This window comes from Zea mays, chromosome 3 (assembly GCF_902167145.1).
Source record: "Zea mays cultivar B73 chromosome 3, Zm-B73-REFERENCE-NAM-5.0, whole genome shotgun sequence".
NCBI classification, from domain to species: Eukaryota; Viridiplantae; Streptophyta; class Magnoliopsida; order Poales; family Poaceae; genus Zea; species Zea mays.
Window position 1 is genome coordinate 179,830,711 of NC_050098.1, and position 16,964 is coordinate 179,847,674.

Below are 16,964 nucleotides of genomic sequence, written 5' to 3' on the forward strand. Positions count from 1 at the left end.
CACATCTGTAAATGGGGATTGTTGTTTGTGCTGTTCTGTTCTGTTCTTCTCCATCAGATGCAAGATGTACCGTTCGATGTGTTATCAACGGCCGTGATCGAGCGCCCACGTGGCAAATCGGATCCACTCCGGTCTCCGGTAGTCGTCAAACTGCAATTGGAAACCCACTCCACGCAGCAGCGCAGCAACTTGCGGACTGCGGTGCGGGCATGCGGCGCCTGTAGCTCGCGGCCGCAGATCGGCGCCGGCGCCGGCGGGTGGAAGCGACCCAGGGCCATGAAGCACCCGCTGCACCGCGACGGGGAGTCGTACCCGTCACCTCCGCCGCAGGGCCATGAAGCACCGAGGCGGATTTGGAGAATACGTGAGGCAAGGGAGGCAACTGGAGGAGGAGCGATGCTTCATGACCAAGCGGCTAGAGCGGTTCCTAAGGATGCTGACCGAGAAGAAGGCAGCGTGGAAGTCCCGGGTTCGGGCCAAGGCTTGCCACGCCATGGCCGCCCTCCAGGACGAGCTCGGCGCCGAGCGGAGGAACCGAAGGCAGCTGGAGTAGGCCAACGCCAGGCTGCTGCGCGACCTAGCAGAGGTGTGGGAGGCGGTGAAGCAGGAGGCGCAAAGCTATGAGATGGAGCGCAAGACGGGGGAGCTGATGGAGGACGTCTGGTCTGAGCTCACGTGGGAGGTGGAGGAGGACCAGGCCGAGGTAGACCTGCTCTTCGAGGAGTGCCTGCGCATGCGGGAGATGGACGAGGAGCTCCACATGCTGTAGATGGCCGAGGTGTCGAGGAGTGCGTGCAGATGAAGCTGTCGGACGCCAATCTTGCGCCGGAGAAAAAGTACGCGCATAACCGGCTGCAGGCGGAGATGGAGGCCTTCCTCCGCACCAAGGATGACGAGTCCGCCTCCCACACCACTGCGCTGCGGGAGGCGCGCCTCATCAACGTCACCGCCGCCGCCACAAGCTCGTCACCAGTGGAGGTGGATGCGGAACCACTTCTGCCGATTGCCGCTGCGGAAAGGAAAAGGGAGAGAGACCACGACGGGCGCACAGACGAGATTCAGTTAGATTGGATAAAAGTTTCGGGTCCGGATGCGTCCGTGGTGCGTGGACGTGTCAACAGGCGAGAGGACGTCCGACGCGGGAACGCGGAGAGAGCAACAAACCCGATCGCCTTTTAACAAGAAGTAATTATACAAATTCCAGCATTTATTTTCACATTTAAAAATCTTTTTCCAATTATTTTTACTGGATTTCTATTTCCCTAGACTAGGCGCCAAATTCTGGAAAAGCCAGGGGCTGGCGCGGGGTAAAGGGGAGATGGGCCGGATTTGGGGTTGTTTGGGCCCAGACTGGGGTTATATTGTTTTTCTTTTTCTTATTTCAATTTTTCTTTCCAAATTCCCATTTTAAGTCACAATTTCAAATTTAAGTCTGAGTTATGTTTTCAAAATTCTATTTTAATGCACAATTAAATCTTCATCATGCAAAATTTTAAGTTTTATTCATATTTAATTATTTCATTCCTTTAATTAAGTGCTCCAAAACAAATAAAAAGAGTAGCTTCTATTTAAAACTTTAGATTTGTTTCTAGTTCCAATTTCAAATCCAAATTCAATTTCAACTCAAATTTTGAAGTTCAAATTTCCTAGTGAATATAACTTCTACTGTTTACAATACTATTATTTATTATTTTTCCTTGCCATCTATTTATGGGAGGAATAAATGGTTTCATAAACATTTTCTTTCTCATTTATTATTTTATGTTTTTTTTATTTAGAATTGGAGGTCAAGTTTATACCCCCATAAAATGCTTCACCAAAATTATCAAGAGATCAACTTATCTTATCTATTTATTAGTTACTTATTTAAGATAATCCTAATATATAATCTTCATTAAAAGTTATCTTAACTTAAGTTTCTTGTTTAAGATTATCTCCAAATTTATTATTAAAAGGGGTCTCTTAATAATATTTTTTAAAGAGGGTCTATCTGTTTAAGTTTTATAGAAAGACTTTCCCCAAATACCAACAGTGGGAATATTAGGGTGCTACATGTCGCCACTAGCACTTCATCATGCCTCTATCTTTCTTTCTTTCTTTTGTCGAGCTGATCTCCAAGGTGCCCATCTGCAAACCTAATCCGCAGACAAAAAGGACATAAATTCTCTCCCAAGTCCTCCATTGGCTCAGCTCCTTAGGAGGGAGAACTCCAGTACCAACGAGACAAAGCAAATCAGATTCAGAAACAGAGGACTCAAAGAAGGTGGAAAACATAATCGTAATGTTGGGATCGTAAGGAAGAATGAGATCTACTAGATTTCTGTGTTGGCTATAAATTTTCTTTCCCTTCGAGGCCTTCATGAAATCTCAACTGGGAACCAGCAGGAATCAGGAACAAGAATTGGGAAGTTAGAATTGTAGTGAAACTTAGTTAGGGTTTCGAGCGGGAACATACAACTCACATAGACAAACTCCCCAAAATTAACGTGACGTCACCTGGGAAAATATCACTCATCTGGATAAGGACGTTCAGTTAGAGAGGTTCACTCATACAACATACACAATTACATTCGTTCTCAACACGCAAGTTAGCAGACAAAACTGGAAATGAAGAACTCAAAGAAGTTAAACAGAGCACAAACGAAGGATTTCATTACTTATATTCAACATCTTTACACCAAGGGTCAATCCATTATGACCTGACCCCCCACACAAAATACTTCCATCATTCTTCTTACTCTATCCTACCATTCCACTTCCACTTCTACTTCTACTTCCACTACCACTACCACTAATACTAAAGTAAACTAAACTACTTAAGTTGGTGGCGCCACGACCACCCTTGTCGTCGTCGCCCCCACCATTGTCGCCGCCCTCGCCTTCCATCGCCGTCGTCGCTGGCCTTGTCGTCGTCGTTGCCGACCTAGCCACTACCTCCACCTTTGCTAGCACTGCCCTTACCGTAGGCTCCGTCGCTCTGGCCACCGCCCTTGCCCTTACCGTCGGCACCGCCGCTCTTACCGCTGCCCTTGCCCTTGCCACCGACATCACCCTTGCTGTTGTCGCCCTTGCCACCGACCGAGCCCGTCTCCTCCTCCTCCCCCCGTCTCCTCCTCGTCCTCATCCAACTCATTTGAGCCGGCAAGGTCCGGGCACTCCATGGCCTTGAGGAAGGCCCGCTCACCCAGGGTCCCGGTCGATGGCGATCACGTAGGCAACGAGGAGGTCCCACTCTTGGAGTCAGAGTACTCTTCGGAGTTCTTTGAGTCTCCGAAGGACTCAGAGGAGGGTGTAGGCACCCTCTTGCATTCCCCATCGTCGTCCATGGTGCTGGAATAATGTTTTTTTCTAGTTTGGAAGGAAAGGGAGAAAGTTTCAAGAAACCAGAGACAAAGCGAGTGAAGAAGGCAACACCATAGACTCAAATGTTTATTAACAGAAGGGGTCACCGCTTTGCCTCTCGTTTGTACAGTGAACAGTCAGGGGCATAAGGCGTATTATTACACCAAGGAACGACTGCTAGAGATTTGAATATAAGGAACGTCTCACTCCCTTTGTCGCCTATGGGGCATAAGGCGTGAGGAATAGTCAGGGGCATAACACATATACATTCAAACAAAAAATTATATTGGTTGACTGCTAGAGATTTGAATATAAGGAACGTCTCACTCCCACACCCCCTCTGCCGCTTGTGGGGAGGGCTCCGGCACCCCGTCTGCACGCAAGGGGGTGCATGGAGAGGGAACTCTAATCTTCTTATCTCTGTTAATCAACGATAATAATTGTAAAATTATTTTTTATATTTAATTAGAAAATAATAATATGTATTATTGTATTATAAATATGATAGTATTTTTTTTAAAACATCAAAAACTGATGTATAAAAGTTAATAACTCAATTAAAAAATGAAGGGGAGTTAAAAGGGAATCATTGAAAGGTGGTGAAAGATGAGGAAGAATTGTTGAGGGAAAAATATTTAATATAAATAAAAAGTATGGATGAGAGATTTGTAAAGGGAATGTTTAGAGTTAGTCAAGGTCATCTCCATCAGGCTGTGTAAAGGTTATGTAAAGTATTGTTTTGTATTATTTATTACAACAAGGTTATGTAAAATATCGTTTTATATTATTTATTATAATGTTTGAAGAATATGTTTGAAATAGAGATTAAGATAAGAATATCGAAGCATTTTGTAGAAGTACGGCCACCGATAGACCTCGAAAGGTAGCCATGGCTCGCTGGCCGACTCCGCGCTGTCTGTGACTGTGACTGTGATTGTGAGACACTTCTCTTCTATCTCCTCCATTTCATGGCCTCCCGCCTAACCCTCATTTACCCGCCCGTTCTCCCGCCGCTCAGCATTCTAGGGTTTTCAGTTTTTCGAGCTCCAGTGCGCCGCGGCCGCCGCCCGTGATGCCTGACTCACCGGAGCTAGTCGTGAGGGCGCTCGGGAAGCGCCTGGCGCAGCCGCGCTTAGGCAAGGACGCCCTTATCAAGCTCCTCAAGGTGACCACTGCTCATTTCCACCCGATTCTAACCCAGCACGCTTCCATTTCCCGTGAAACCGCGCTGCCTCTGAAGTTTCGAATTCGTACGAGGCCTTGCTGTAGCGCGTTGCTAAGGTCGATGGAATTTGCTACTCAAATTTGCAGTCACAGTTCAGGGAGTTGATGTGGCCTCCTGACGCTTTTGGTGAACTTGACTTCCATGTTGTAATACGTACTGATTTCCATCTGAAGCTGGAGTGGTGTAGTAGTACTGAAAAAGTCGTGTATATACTAGTGGGGGATGTCGTGTTTGGTTAAGGTGGTGTTTATGTTCTTTGATATATATACCAAAGAGTTGGTTTCGGGTCCGGGGAATGTTTTTTGGGTCTTGCAAGGCACCTTCGTCTACCTGGCACTTGGAGGCAGCAGAAAAATGTTTGTGGAGTTTTGGACATTCAGTTGAACTGCCTGCTGTTCCATGTTTATTTTCTTTCTGAACTGTTATAACTGAGGAAGCTGCTAGTCCTGAAAAATTTTATAGGTAAGGAATGAAAGGATATATGAGGCATGATCATACATATTTCTGTAAATTGGCAGCGAGCCGTTAATATTTAACTGATTTTCTTGCATCCTGTTGCATTTTTTCACAATAAACCTTCTCTTGGAGATTTATTGGATTTTCTTAGGGTTCACTGTCTTTTAGCTTTGTGCTAATGTGAGTTGATGATCCAGTTGTTGAAACAGTTCAGCCTAGCAGAGTTCTTCAGAAGCTAGACATGAACTTGTCCATTATTAATACATACTTAAGCTGGACAATCATACTGACAAAAAGGCTCAAATATTGGTGGATTCATATTCTTTACTGCCCTAACACATTTATGTTCTTATTGCAGCAAGCTGAAAGTGCATTATCAGAGTTTAGTCAATCATCCTCTCTGCAGGATCCTCTTCATGCTCTGAGCAAATCTCTTGTCCAGACCACTTTACTCAACCATAAGGATAAGGATGTCAAGCTTCTTGTTTCTGTTTGTTTAATCGAAGTTATGCGTGTTCTTGCACCTGATCCACCTTTTAGTGATGAAATACTTAAGGTATTTAACAGTCATGTCACTTTTCTACTATGTATCTGGTGATGTAAAATGCTACTCCCTCCGTTCGTTTCTACTAGGAGCATTAGAATTTGAAAATTCTAACTTCATAAACTTGGACAACAGTTAGTCAAATTATATGCATGCTTATAGTATGAAAGCTATATAGTAGATTCATATTTCACATATCTTTTCATGTGACATTGATTTTGTAGTGATTGATGATATAATTAAAGAAAAACTAGTGGTCAGTGTATATATATAATAGGGCAGATCTATTCATCAACTAGGGTGATATACCAGGGGTCAATCACCTGGACCCGACCAAGCGCCCCTCGCGCGTAACCAATCGAGCCGCCCCCACGTGCCCGACCGAGCCGCCCCCGTGACCGCTCGCGTCCCCCAGCCGACCGAGCGAGCCGCCTCCCATACACGCGCTCGAATGACTTAGTGCCCTCAAAATGACTTAATGTTTTCTTTACGCTTAATGACTTAATGTTGCCTGAACGATTGAATGACTTAATGTTGCCTACAATGACTGAACTAAAAAACAAGGAATGCATGTGAAAACATGAAAAATGACTGAAAAACAAAAAATGACTTAACGTTTCCTAAAATCTGGAATTACCGAAAAATAAAAAATATTTGAGAAAACACGAAGAATGGCTGAAAAATAAAAATGACTTCATGTTTCCCTGAAAATGACTTAATGTTTCCCCGAAAAATGACTTAATGTTTTACTGGGCAAAGGGAGCCGAGCCGCGCGGGCGTGAAAGGGTGCGGCGGGGGAAAGGAGCCGCGCGTGGCGTGTAGGGAGCCGAGCTGCGCGTGGGGAGTGTGGGCTCGGTCGGACTGGCGCGCCACCAGTCCAGGTGATGTATAGGTTATATATATATATATGTGTGTGTGTGTGCAGTGTTCGGCTAGGCGGCGGCTAGGCGGCGCCTAGGCGCGCCTAGGCGCTAATCGGCAGCCCACCGCGTAGCCTAGGGCGCTGTGCGCTGTCTAGGCGGGCGCATCGCCTAGGTGTAGCTGGGAGCGGGGGAGGGAAGGGAGCTCGGGGCGGTGCACGTCGATGTAGGCCGACCTCGGGCTCGGTGGGCGGCCGTCCGTCGGGGAAGGACTCTAGCCAGGCTCGCGCGGAGATCTCCCATGGGTGCGGCGGCCGCGTCGAAGAGGAGGAAGGCGGCGCGGCGGGGGTTAACGGTTGCGGAGGGGTCGGGTTCGGGGGCGTGGCCGGGGCGGTCCCACCGGGGCCGGGGGCTTGGGGGGTGGAACGGCGCGGGGACGGGGAAGGGCAGCGGCGCGTCCGGCGGGAGAGCGCGCAGCGGGAGGATGGCCTGGGGCTCCGGCATTCGCGGCGGCGGCCGAAGTTAGAGTACCGAGGTGTGGCGGTGACCTGATGGGTTTTGCCGTTTTGGGGGTGCTTGTGGATTTGTGCTGCGGGGGCTCGACCATACCAGTAGGAAATATGTGCTCGCGTTGAAGGGGTTAGTACCTATCTATTAATCATTTCAGCAGTACTATGATTAAATTTCAGAACTGAAAATGTTTTTGTTTCTAATTTATATAGTAGTTATATACGTATATATAGTTATATACATAATATATATATAATTTATGGCTATATTGCCAAAACGCCTAGAAAAGCGCCTAGAAGCGCCTAAGACCGAGTACTCCCGGCTAGGCGCTAGGCAATGGGTCACCGCCTAGATTCCGCCTAGCACCTAGCTGAACCTTGTGTGTGTGTGTGTGTGTGTGTGTGTGTGTGTGTGTGTGTGTCCAAAGACCTTTGCAAACTACAATGCATCTACTAACAATGAACAGAAGTAGTACCTAATAGTTACTTTTTTACAACAAAACTTCTAAACTTTCATTTACTTTTAGAATAAGTAGTGAGAAAGAACAATTTCATCAAGGATTGCACTATAACACTTGGTTAACATTTTTTCACAGGAAATATTTAAGCTATTTATCAGCATATTTGCGGACCTTGCTGAAACTAGCAGTCCATTTCTTACTAGAAGGATGAAAATTTTGGAAAATGTTGCTGCACTTAGATGTTCTATGATCATGCTCAACATTGGCTGCGAGGACTTGATTCTTGATATGGTCAAAATTTTCTTCTCCACAGTGAAGTAAGAAAAAAATCTACTCCTTCCATTGTTATTCTCTTATACCTTGTTAAAACCATCGTTCACATCTGATGCATTTGTTCACCATGTTGCTTGCAATTATTCTGTGTTGTTAATACTATGTATCAGTTTTTTTTGTAACTACTTAGCTTTAATGCAGAAATCTAGGAGCTCTCATATCATCAAGACTTTCAATACTGGGTTTCAAAAAATGTAAATGTCGGGCATTCGGGCTGAATACTTTTTACAGCTGAAGCTAAAATTGTCAAATAATTAGGCTTCATCTACCTATAAAAAATCGCTTTGCAACTTTGCAGCTGCAGATATTACAACAATTTCATATAAATTTTTAAAGAAAAAGCGTATAGGATCATCTCACGATGTTGGAACCAAGAGGGATGTACCTATTTGGTGCAGCGGGTTTAGTGACATGCCATGGCCACCATAGGAGTTGTGTATGGTAACCATTTATCTATATTAGTGAACAATCATTTCCCTTCATTTATAGTCTTGCCATGACACTGTTCTTTCTTTCCTTTTTGTCTGGGTGGGGGGTGGTAGAAATGGTATTGCAAGTTCTGCAAAATCAAAATTCCAATGATTAGTACTTTTGCTTTAGAACTCTGTGCGCAAAAGGGAGATGCCTTCAAGTGTCATTTCTGTAATTCAATTACCATATCTGTATTTTAGGTATTAGTTTTGATCACTTTGTTATTTGTCTAGATGGTTATTTGGTAAGATTCTTGATCCTATCACGGCTGTGAAATGCGTAGGAATGTGAGATTGGAGGTTCGAGTTAGAATTTCCAACTTCGGAAAGGCGCCTTGGTAGCGTGGGTGTAGAGTGGCCGCGCGACAACGATTGAGGGAGAGAGAACACATATGGAAAGCCCTTGAGGCCCAACAAGATATTTGCCTTGCTTCCTTCATTTGGTCACATTGCCCTATATTTAGTCTCTTGAGGAGGAATCCCTATAGATTTGGACTCTCCTTAGTCCTTACCTAACAAACTAATTTTATTTCCTAAATGAGTACTGTTCATGCCGGGTGTAATTTGGGCACAACACCTGCATGTCACATTTTGGCGTGCATATGTGATATCGGTCATATACCATCTCTCACCGCGTTTTCAAATAACCCGTCCTTGAGTTGAATGTTCGGGTAGAGGTCCTTGAAGTCTTGTAGTGGCTCCCAAATAGCGTCATTGGTGGTCAAGCCCTGCCACTGTACGAGCACATGCCAGGTGCCACAGCGTAACTAGGTGTGCAACACACGCTCTAGAGCAGGCAACAACCGACCATCTTGAATGGGCGACACTTGTGACAGTCATCGGATGGTTCTTGCAGAACAGCTTGAGCAGACCTACATGGAACACGTCATGAAGACAAACATCTTTTGGAAGTTGAAGGCGGTATGCCAGCTGCCCAACACGCTCCAACACCTGAAAGGGGCCTGCATAGCGAGGTCCAAGTTTGCCCTTGGCCCGGTGCTCCAGTGAGCACGTTCGACAATGGAGAAGGCAGAGCCACACCCAATCGCCCACCATGAACTCGAGCTCACGATGTTGGTCGTCATAGTAACACTTGGCATATTGCCGAGCCTAGAGAAGACGTTGACGAACCTTCACGAGGGAGGCGTCACGGTCACACAGGAGGGAGTCCACTGCTCCCGGCTGAGTAGCCCTTACTGTGTGTGCTAACAGAAGCGACAAGGGCTGGTCGTACACCACCTGGAAGGGAGTGGTGCAGAGGGCAGTGTGGAAAGAGGTACTATACCAATATTCTGTCCACAAAAGCCAGTTGACCTAGGCATGCGGTCGATCACTCGTGACACAACGCAGGTACATGGCTATCACCTTGTTGACGACCTCTGATTGGCCATCCCTCTGGGGTTGAATGTCGTGCTTAGGAGGAGCTTGACGCCGACCATCTTGAAGAGGCCACACCACATATGATTGATGAATATCGGATCACGATCGCTGATGGAGGGGAAGTCGTGTAGCTGAACAATGTCCTTGAAGAAAGTGCGGACGACCGATGCTCGAGTATGGTTGACTGAGGTTAATGAAGTGCGCGTATCTGGAGAAGCGGTCGACGACGATGAATATGATGGGCTTTCTGTGGACCTTGGGAAGGCCCTCAATCAAGTTCATCGAGATATTTGTCCACACCTAGGACAACACGTCGAGTGGCTGGAGGAGACCAGTTGACTGCATGGTTGGCGTCTTGTTGCGCTTTCATGTGACACACACAGATGGAGTCACGGACAAGTATTTGGTCGCCTTCGATATAGAAGTCACACAGGTGCTGAAGGGTCGTTTGGGTGCATTCATGGGGCCAATGGATTTGGCCACTGTGACCACCTGGTGGCGCTGATCGTGCTAGCCCTCGCACGAAGATGCACTTATCGTGGAGGAAGCCGTCGGTTGTGGACCAGGTCGGGGCAAGAGGTGCCTAGGGTTGGCACACGAGGTGCTCTGAGGGCATGTCACACCCGGTTTTGTAAGGCAAACCGAATGCGAACCATGTACGTGCCAGGATCAGAAATTCACGTACACAACGTTTACATAATTGTACATCATCACACAATGCTCAAATAATAGCGGAAAGAAGTATTACTTTATTACATGATGATGTCGAAACATCCACATAGTCATTAACTTAAACATAAATTAAAGTGCTGAACGAAACGTAGTAAGATAAGGCCTTCACTAGCAGCCGACTGGGGGTCTGCCACTAATCTAGTTTAGAACTCCTCGAAGTCCTGAAGCTCCTGAAAATCATCCGCGTTGCCTTCATCTTCTCCTGAGCAATGGTTGCAATGGAGACAACCTGGTGTTTGGTGTTTAAGCAAGGGTGAGTACACATCAACGTACTCAGCAAATGTCCCATTTGGTTGAAGTGGATTAGCTTTATGTGGGGTTAAGCTCAAAGCAATTGCTTTTAGTTGGTCAGGTATTTATCATTAGTAGAAGTCTAGTTTTATCATAGAATCCCAAGTTGATATTCCCAAAAGAAAGCACCTCCTCAGAGAGGAAAGTACCTCATATCATAGGTATAACCATCATCATTAAACCATCAACATAAATGTATCCAGATTATCTCTAAGGATCCCAAGGCTGCTCTTAACAGTGAGCACCGCTGATATACCTGTTTCTAACCCTCTGCAGAGGTCGCACACTTTACCCATGAGCCATGATTCCCGTTCTGGCCGGAGATCCCCATTGATCACTTCCTAGGTGGTCCGGCAGGGTATCACTACGTAGTCTTTACAAAGACTCCTGTGTGTAGCCGCCCGTTAGGTTTCACCAGTCGTACAAACACAGTACTCCTCCCTAAGGTGGGTGACCAACAAAACCAAATCGAATGAACCTCGACACCCACCCTTAGCAGAGCAAACACTATACCCCAACCCCCTTTGACGGCACAACGACGAAGCAAACTACACCCACAGGTTCCTCCAATTAATCAGCTAAGGGCGTCCCATACTACCCTCATGGTGTACTGTTGTCCCGGGTGGTATCTCAACGAACAGGTCCTTACGGAGAGGTACTCGGTAAACAACCCGAGCCCTCTAAAGTGCCATAAGCTCATAATCATAATCAGATTGAATCATCGTATCATAAAATAATTCTCACCATGTTCGTTGATTAGGTTAAAGCACTAGCATGCAACTGATCATAATAACCCAACCCAAAAAGGTAATCAAGGACATGATAAATAGAAAGCTAGTCAATCCTTAGGTTAATCATAGTATGCGGTACATTGAATTATAAAGTAAATAGGACATAATAGGTCAGAAGACACTTGCCTTCACCAAATTGCTGCTGCTTAGGGGCTTCTCCTGCAACTTCCTCGGACTCCGCGGACGGAACATTATCTAAGCGTGGACAGACTTTGTTGAGTCCACGGCTGAACTAGTCGTTGCAGTTGTACCAGAGGCCGAGCCGGTGACGTTTCTCCATCTCCGCCTGAGAGAGCTTCTTGACCAGGCGACCTTCAATGGTGATGGTGGTGTTCGGGGGAACCGTCGTCGCCGTTGGTGGCGCCTGGGTGGCCCGCGGCCTGGGCAGGATGTCGTGGCCCGTTGCGGCGTGGTCTGCGCCGCGATTTGTTCCCGGAGTTCCATCTTCCTGGCGAGGCTCATGGCGACGGACAAGGGCTGGGGGTTGTGGATCTCGACGTCGAGGCTGAGTGGCGGTTGGAGGCCTACAATGAAGAGCTGTACACGTTGTGTCTCCGTGAGATGGCCCGTGTGTGGCAGGAGAGCTTGAAAGCGGTCCTGGTAGTCCACCACCAAGTACCAACCCCGTTCGACGACATGCAACAAGTTCGCCGAGCGGGTTTGAACGCAGGGGGGTCTGAAGCGCAGGTTCAGGAGTTTGGAGAAGTGACACATGATGGAGTGCCCTCATCTTGCTGTATTTGGATGAACCACAGTTGGGCGACGTCGTCGAGGTTGTAGGAGGCCATCCACACGCGTTCCTCGTCAATGATGCGCTGTTGATGGAAGTAGGACTCACACCGGTTGAGGAACACCAATGGATCAGTTTTGCCATCATACTTTGGGAAGTCCAACTTCTGGAACCGAGGGGGTCGATCCTGGTGATGGTCGCCGTTGTGCTGTCCCTTCCCGCCTAGGGCAGAGGACTTGGTTCGGCGGTCCTGCTAGAGTTCGGTGACTGAAATTGTCGGCGTTTCGAGACAGGGGGGTCCCTAAGCCGACGAGTGAGTGTGCTGCGTGCCCCAGCCCAGATGGGTCGAGCGCGTGGGCGAGCGCGAAGGGGGGAGAGGCGAGGTGGCCGGAGTCGAGCGTGAGAGAGGTGGAAGTCCCGCGGCCTTCGTGTTCGTCCCGCGCCCAGGTCGGGTGCGCTTGCAGTAGGGGGGTTACAAGCGTCCACGCGGGTGAGGGAAGCGAGCGGCCCCAAGAGAGCGCCTGTCCCGTCCTCGGTCCCGCGCGGCCAACCCTCTCTAAGAAGGCCCTGGTCCTCCCTTTTATAGTCGTAAGGAGAGGATCCAGGTGTACAATGGGGGGTGTAGCAGAGTGCTACGTGTCTAGCGGAGGGAGAGCTAGCGCCCTAGGTACATGCCAATGTGGCAGCCGGAGAGATCTGGGCACCCTGCTGGCGTGATGTCGTGGCTGTCGGAGGTGCGGCGGAGCCTGGTGGAGGGACAGCTGTTGGAGCGGTCGAGTCCCTGCTGACGTCGTCCTGCTTCCGTAAGAGAGCTGGGGGCCGCCGTCGTCATAGAGCTTGTGGAGCGCCATCATTGCCCCTCCGGCGGAGCTGGCCGGATGGGACGCCGGTCTTGTTCTCCGTGACCCGAGTCGATTCGGGGTAGGATGATGATGGCGCTTCCTGTTGACGTGGCGGTCTGTGCCCTAGGCAGGGCGACGTGGGGGTTCCTCCGAAGCCGAGGTTGAGTCTGCCTTCCGTTGCCGTGGCCGAGCCCGAGCCATGGGGTCGGGCGAGGCGGAAGTCGTTCGGCCGAGGCCAGGGCGGAGTCCGAGCCCTGGGGTCGGGCGAGGCGGAGTTTCGTCGTCTTCCGGGTCTTAGCCCGAGTCCGAGCCCTGGGGTCGGGCGAAGCGGAGTTTCGTCGTCTTCCGGGTCTTAGCCCGAGTCCGAGCCCTGGGGTCGGGCGGAGCGGAGTTCGCCGTCTTCCGGGTCTTAGCCCGAGTCCGAGCCCTGGGGTCGGGCGGAGCGGAGTTCGCCGTCTTCCGGGTCTTAGCCCGAGTCCGAGCCCTGGGGTCGGGCGGAGCGGAGTTCGCCGTCTTCCGGGTCTTAGCCCGAGTCCGAGCCCTGGGGTCGGGCGGAGCGGAGTTCGCCGTCTTCCGGGTCTTAGCCCGAGTCCGAGCCCTGGGGTCGGGCGGAGCGGAGTTCGCCGTCTTCCGGGTCTTAGCCCGAGTCCGAGCCCTGGGGTCGGGCGGAGCGGAGTTCGCCGTCTTCCGGGTCTTAGCCCGAGTCCGAGCCCTGGGGTCGGGCGGGGCGGAGTTCGCCGTGGCGCCTTTGGCAAGGACTGACTGCCTGTCAGACTCACTCTGTCGAGTGGCACTGCAGTCGGAGTGGCGCAGGCGGCGCTGTCCTTCTGTCAGACTGGCAGTGGAGCGGTGGAGTGACGGCGGTCACTTCGGCTCTGCCGGGGGCGCGTGTCAGGATGAAGGTGTCAGGCCACCTTTGCGTTAAATGCCCCTGCAATTTGGTCAGTCGGTGCGGCGATTTAGTCAAGGTTGCTTCTGAGCGAAGCCAAGGCCTCGGGCGAGCCGGTGATGTGTCCGCCATAAAAAGGGGGCCTCGGGCGAGACGGAAGTCTCTCGAGGTCGGCTGCCCTTGGCCGAGGCTAGGCTCGGGTGAAGCGTGATCGAGTCACTCGTGTGGACTGATCCCTGACTTAATCGTACCCATCAGGCCTTTGCAGCTTTATGCTGATGGGGGTTACCAGCTGAGAATTAGGCGTCTTGAGGGTACCCCTAATTATGGTCCCCGACAGTAGCCCCCGAGCCTCGAATGGAGTGTTAGCACTCGCTTGGAGGCTTTTGTCGCACTTTTTTGCAAGGGGACCAGCCTTTCTCGGTTGCATTTCGTTCCGGTGGGTGCGCGCGAGCGCATCCGCCGGGTGTAGCCCCCGAGGCCTCGGAGGAGTGGTTACACTCCTTCGAGGTCTTAATACCTCGCGCAATGCTTCGGCTGGTCTGGTCGTTCCCTCATGCGAACTGGCCGTAGCCCGGGTGCACGGTCGGGGTCCAAGCTCTCGGGCTGGTATGTTGACGCTGTCAACGATTTGGCCGGAGCCGGTTTTTGCGAGAGCAGCCCCCGAGCCTCTGCACAGGGCGAGAGGGCGATCAGGGACAGACTCGACTTTTTACATACGCCCCTACGTCGCCTTTTCGCAAGGAGGGGGGGAGTGCGCCATGTTACCCTCGATGGGCACCGAACATGGTGTCTCCGGTGAGCTGCAAGCGGGTAATCCGAGTGGACGTCCGTGCCCCGTTCGTTGGGGGTCGGCTAGGGGCCCAGAGGCACGCCCAAAAGTACCTGCGGGTGATTTGCCGGACCCGGTCCCCTGGCGACGGGGCCCGAGGGCTCGATGCCTCCCTCCGATGGGATTCCGTTACAAGATCGTTCCCGCTGGTCTCGGAAATGTCCTAGGGTACCTCGGGAGCGCAGCCCGAGCCTTGGTTATGTATCGAACGTACCCCTGGTCATCCCTCGCTCGGTGTCTGAGGCGACTGTGAACCCTTCGGGGGCCAGCCTTCGAACCCCTGATCAGTAATGGGCGCGGAGCCCGAGTAGCCTGAGGCGGCCATGGAACCCTTCGGGGGGCTGGCCTTCGAACCCCTGACCAGTAGTGGGTGTCGGGCCCACGCGATCTGAGGCGGCTGTTGAACCCTTCGGAGGGCCAGCCTTCGAACCCCTGATCAGTAGTGGGGGGCTCGGAGCCCGGTTCCTTCGCGGAGAAGGATCCCTTTCGGGGTATCCCCCTTTCCCGGTCCCTGTTGCAAGAGATAGAGAAAGAGGAAAATGGAAAAGGATACGAAATCGGACGACGTGGCGTACCTTTTCTGACGCGATTATTACGGCGAAGGTGAAGCGTCGCGCGCTCCTCCTGCCAGAGGCGCCGCGTGTCCCGCCGCGGAGTTAATGCGACGGGGCGAGTGGTTGGCGGGGCGGCCGTTGCGCGCGTGCGATCCGTTCGAGGAACGGGTCACGGGTGCACCGTCTCCACGCCGTGAGAGGAGGCTCTCTTGCTGTCCCAGGATGAAACGTGAGCCTGGCTGACGACGTGACCGCTGCGCCCGCCCGCCTGCCACCGCTATTACTGCCGGCCCACTTTCGGTCGCTTTGACCGACGCGCCAGGCTGGCGCTGATGGGTCGCCTCGAGTCGCGGCATTGGCTCCGCAACCGAAGAGGCGCGATGGTGGCACAAGTGGCGGTGCGGTTGCTTGCATGCAGCAACTGGCGCGCCGGTTGCTCGACGCGTGGGCCTGGGTTCCCAAGCTGGCGTGTCAGAAGTCGGAGAAGCGCGCCCATCTGGCGCGGTTGCATGCCGCCTGCATGGCTGCCCGCCCCTTCTGCCCGTTGGTCTGGGCGAAAATGGGGGGTCGCTTGTAACCGCTGGACGGTCGTGCGCACCACGCGCGGCGGTTTGGCTTCTTCTGCCCTGAGCCGGCTTGCATGACATGCGGGACCCAGCCCCCGAGTCGCAGGGGAGGGCCTTGGAGCGTGTCGTAGAAGACTCGGCTTGCGGCGCCTGGGGGCGCACGTAGGGAGAGTTGCCTTTAAAAGGAGGGAGACTCCTTTCGGAAGGCAACCATGTCTTCTTCCTCCCTTAAGCGTCGTGTCTTCCCATCTTCCAAGCCCCCGGATGGGGGGTATCCGCCGCCTCTCCGCCTCCTCGTTGTAGGAACGCAACTCCATGGGAGTTGGTACCTCTCAGCCATCGTTCGGCTTCAAGGATTTTCATCACGCTGCCCGGCTGCTCCCCTCCGCCGGCGGTCACCTGAGATGGCGACCTCCGGTTTGATGGTGGGGGAAAGCGAGCCGGGCTGCGGCCTCTTCCCCTCCCTCAGCCTCAAGGATTTTCATCACCAGGGCTGGGGAGGGGAGTGCGCCGAGTTGAGGTCGGCCCCCGCGTGGGCGGCGGCCCGCTCCTTCACTCAGTGATCGGAGGGAAAGGCGGCCGTCGTCCGTGGCGCTGGCAGCTGCAGCGTGCCTGGCTTTCAGGCGCGGGTGGCTTCGGAGCCGCTCGCGGTGCCGGCGTCCGCCATGGCAGCTTGAAGAGGTTCTGCTGCCGGCGAGATAGCCGGGGCCGGCCACGGGCTGACCTCCAACTCTACGGCCTTCTGCCCGTCCTTGCCTTACGAGTTTTGGCATGGGCGGGGGCCTCCTGGCAGCGGCATCTAGCCTGAGGTCGGCGTTGCCGCTGCTTGGTCCCTCGGAGCAGAAGGCGTCGTCGTCGCCGCTGCTGGAGCAGGTGACGGCGCACCATTCGTCGGCCTTCAGTTGCTCCGCAGGCCTTCCCCCTCGGAGTGGGGTCGTTCGTGCCTGCGGAGGGGGAACCGGAGTTCCGTTCGTAATGGCACTTCGAATGCCAGTGTTTTCTGTTCATTGCGGCTATCGGGGCCTGAACATGTATGTAATTTCGGCACGGAGCCGTGTTTTTTCGTCATTTTCGAGCACTAAGTCTCGCCTGTTGATTATCCGAACCGCTTTACCAAGCATGAGTCGCCCCGTGTCAAGGTGACGGGTGAGGTATCC

The 16,964-nt window shown here is 51.7% G+C and overlaps 1 protein-coding gene across 7 annotated transcripts in view; it reads left to right on the forward strand.

Moving 5' to 3' along the window:
- The first annotated feature begins 4,183 nt into the window (after nt 1–4,183).
- The window catches only part of LOC103650955 (sister chromatid cohesion protein PDS5 homolog A), a 96,278-nt gene continuing 83,497 nt past the window's right edge, over nt 4,184–16,964 (forward strand). For 3 of the 7 annotated variants that reach the window (XM_035966374.1, XM_035966372.1, XM_035966373.1), the window contains exons 1-4: nt 4,197–4,278; nt 4,361–4,507; nt 5,382–5,579; nt 7,533–7,714. In XM_035966374.1, the coding sequence (XP_035822267.1) occupies nt 4,415–4,507; nt 5,382–5,579; nt 7,533–7,714 (473 nt within the window). In that variant the 5' untranslated portion in view covers nt 4,197–4,278; nt 4,361–4,414. Of the gene's footprint in view, nt 4,508–5,381; nt 5,580–7,532; nt 7,715–16,964 lie in introns of all 7 variants that reach the window. The other 4 variants (XR_002268151.2, XM_020550410.2, XM_020550411.1 and 1 more) reach the window with 3 other exon arrangements.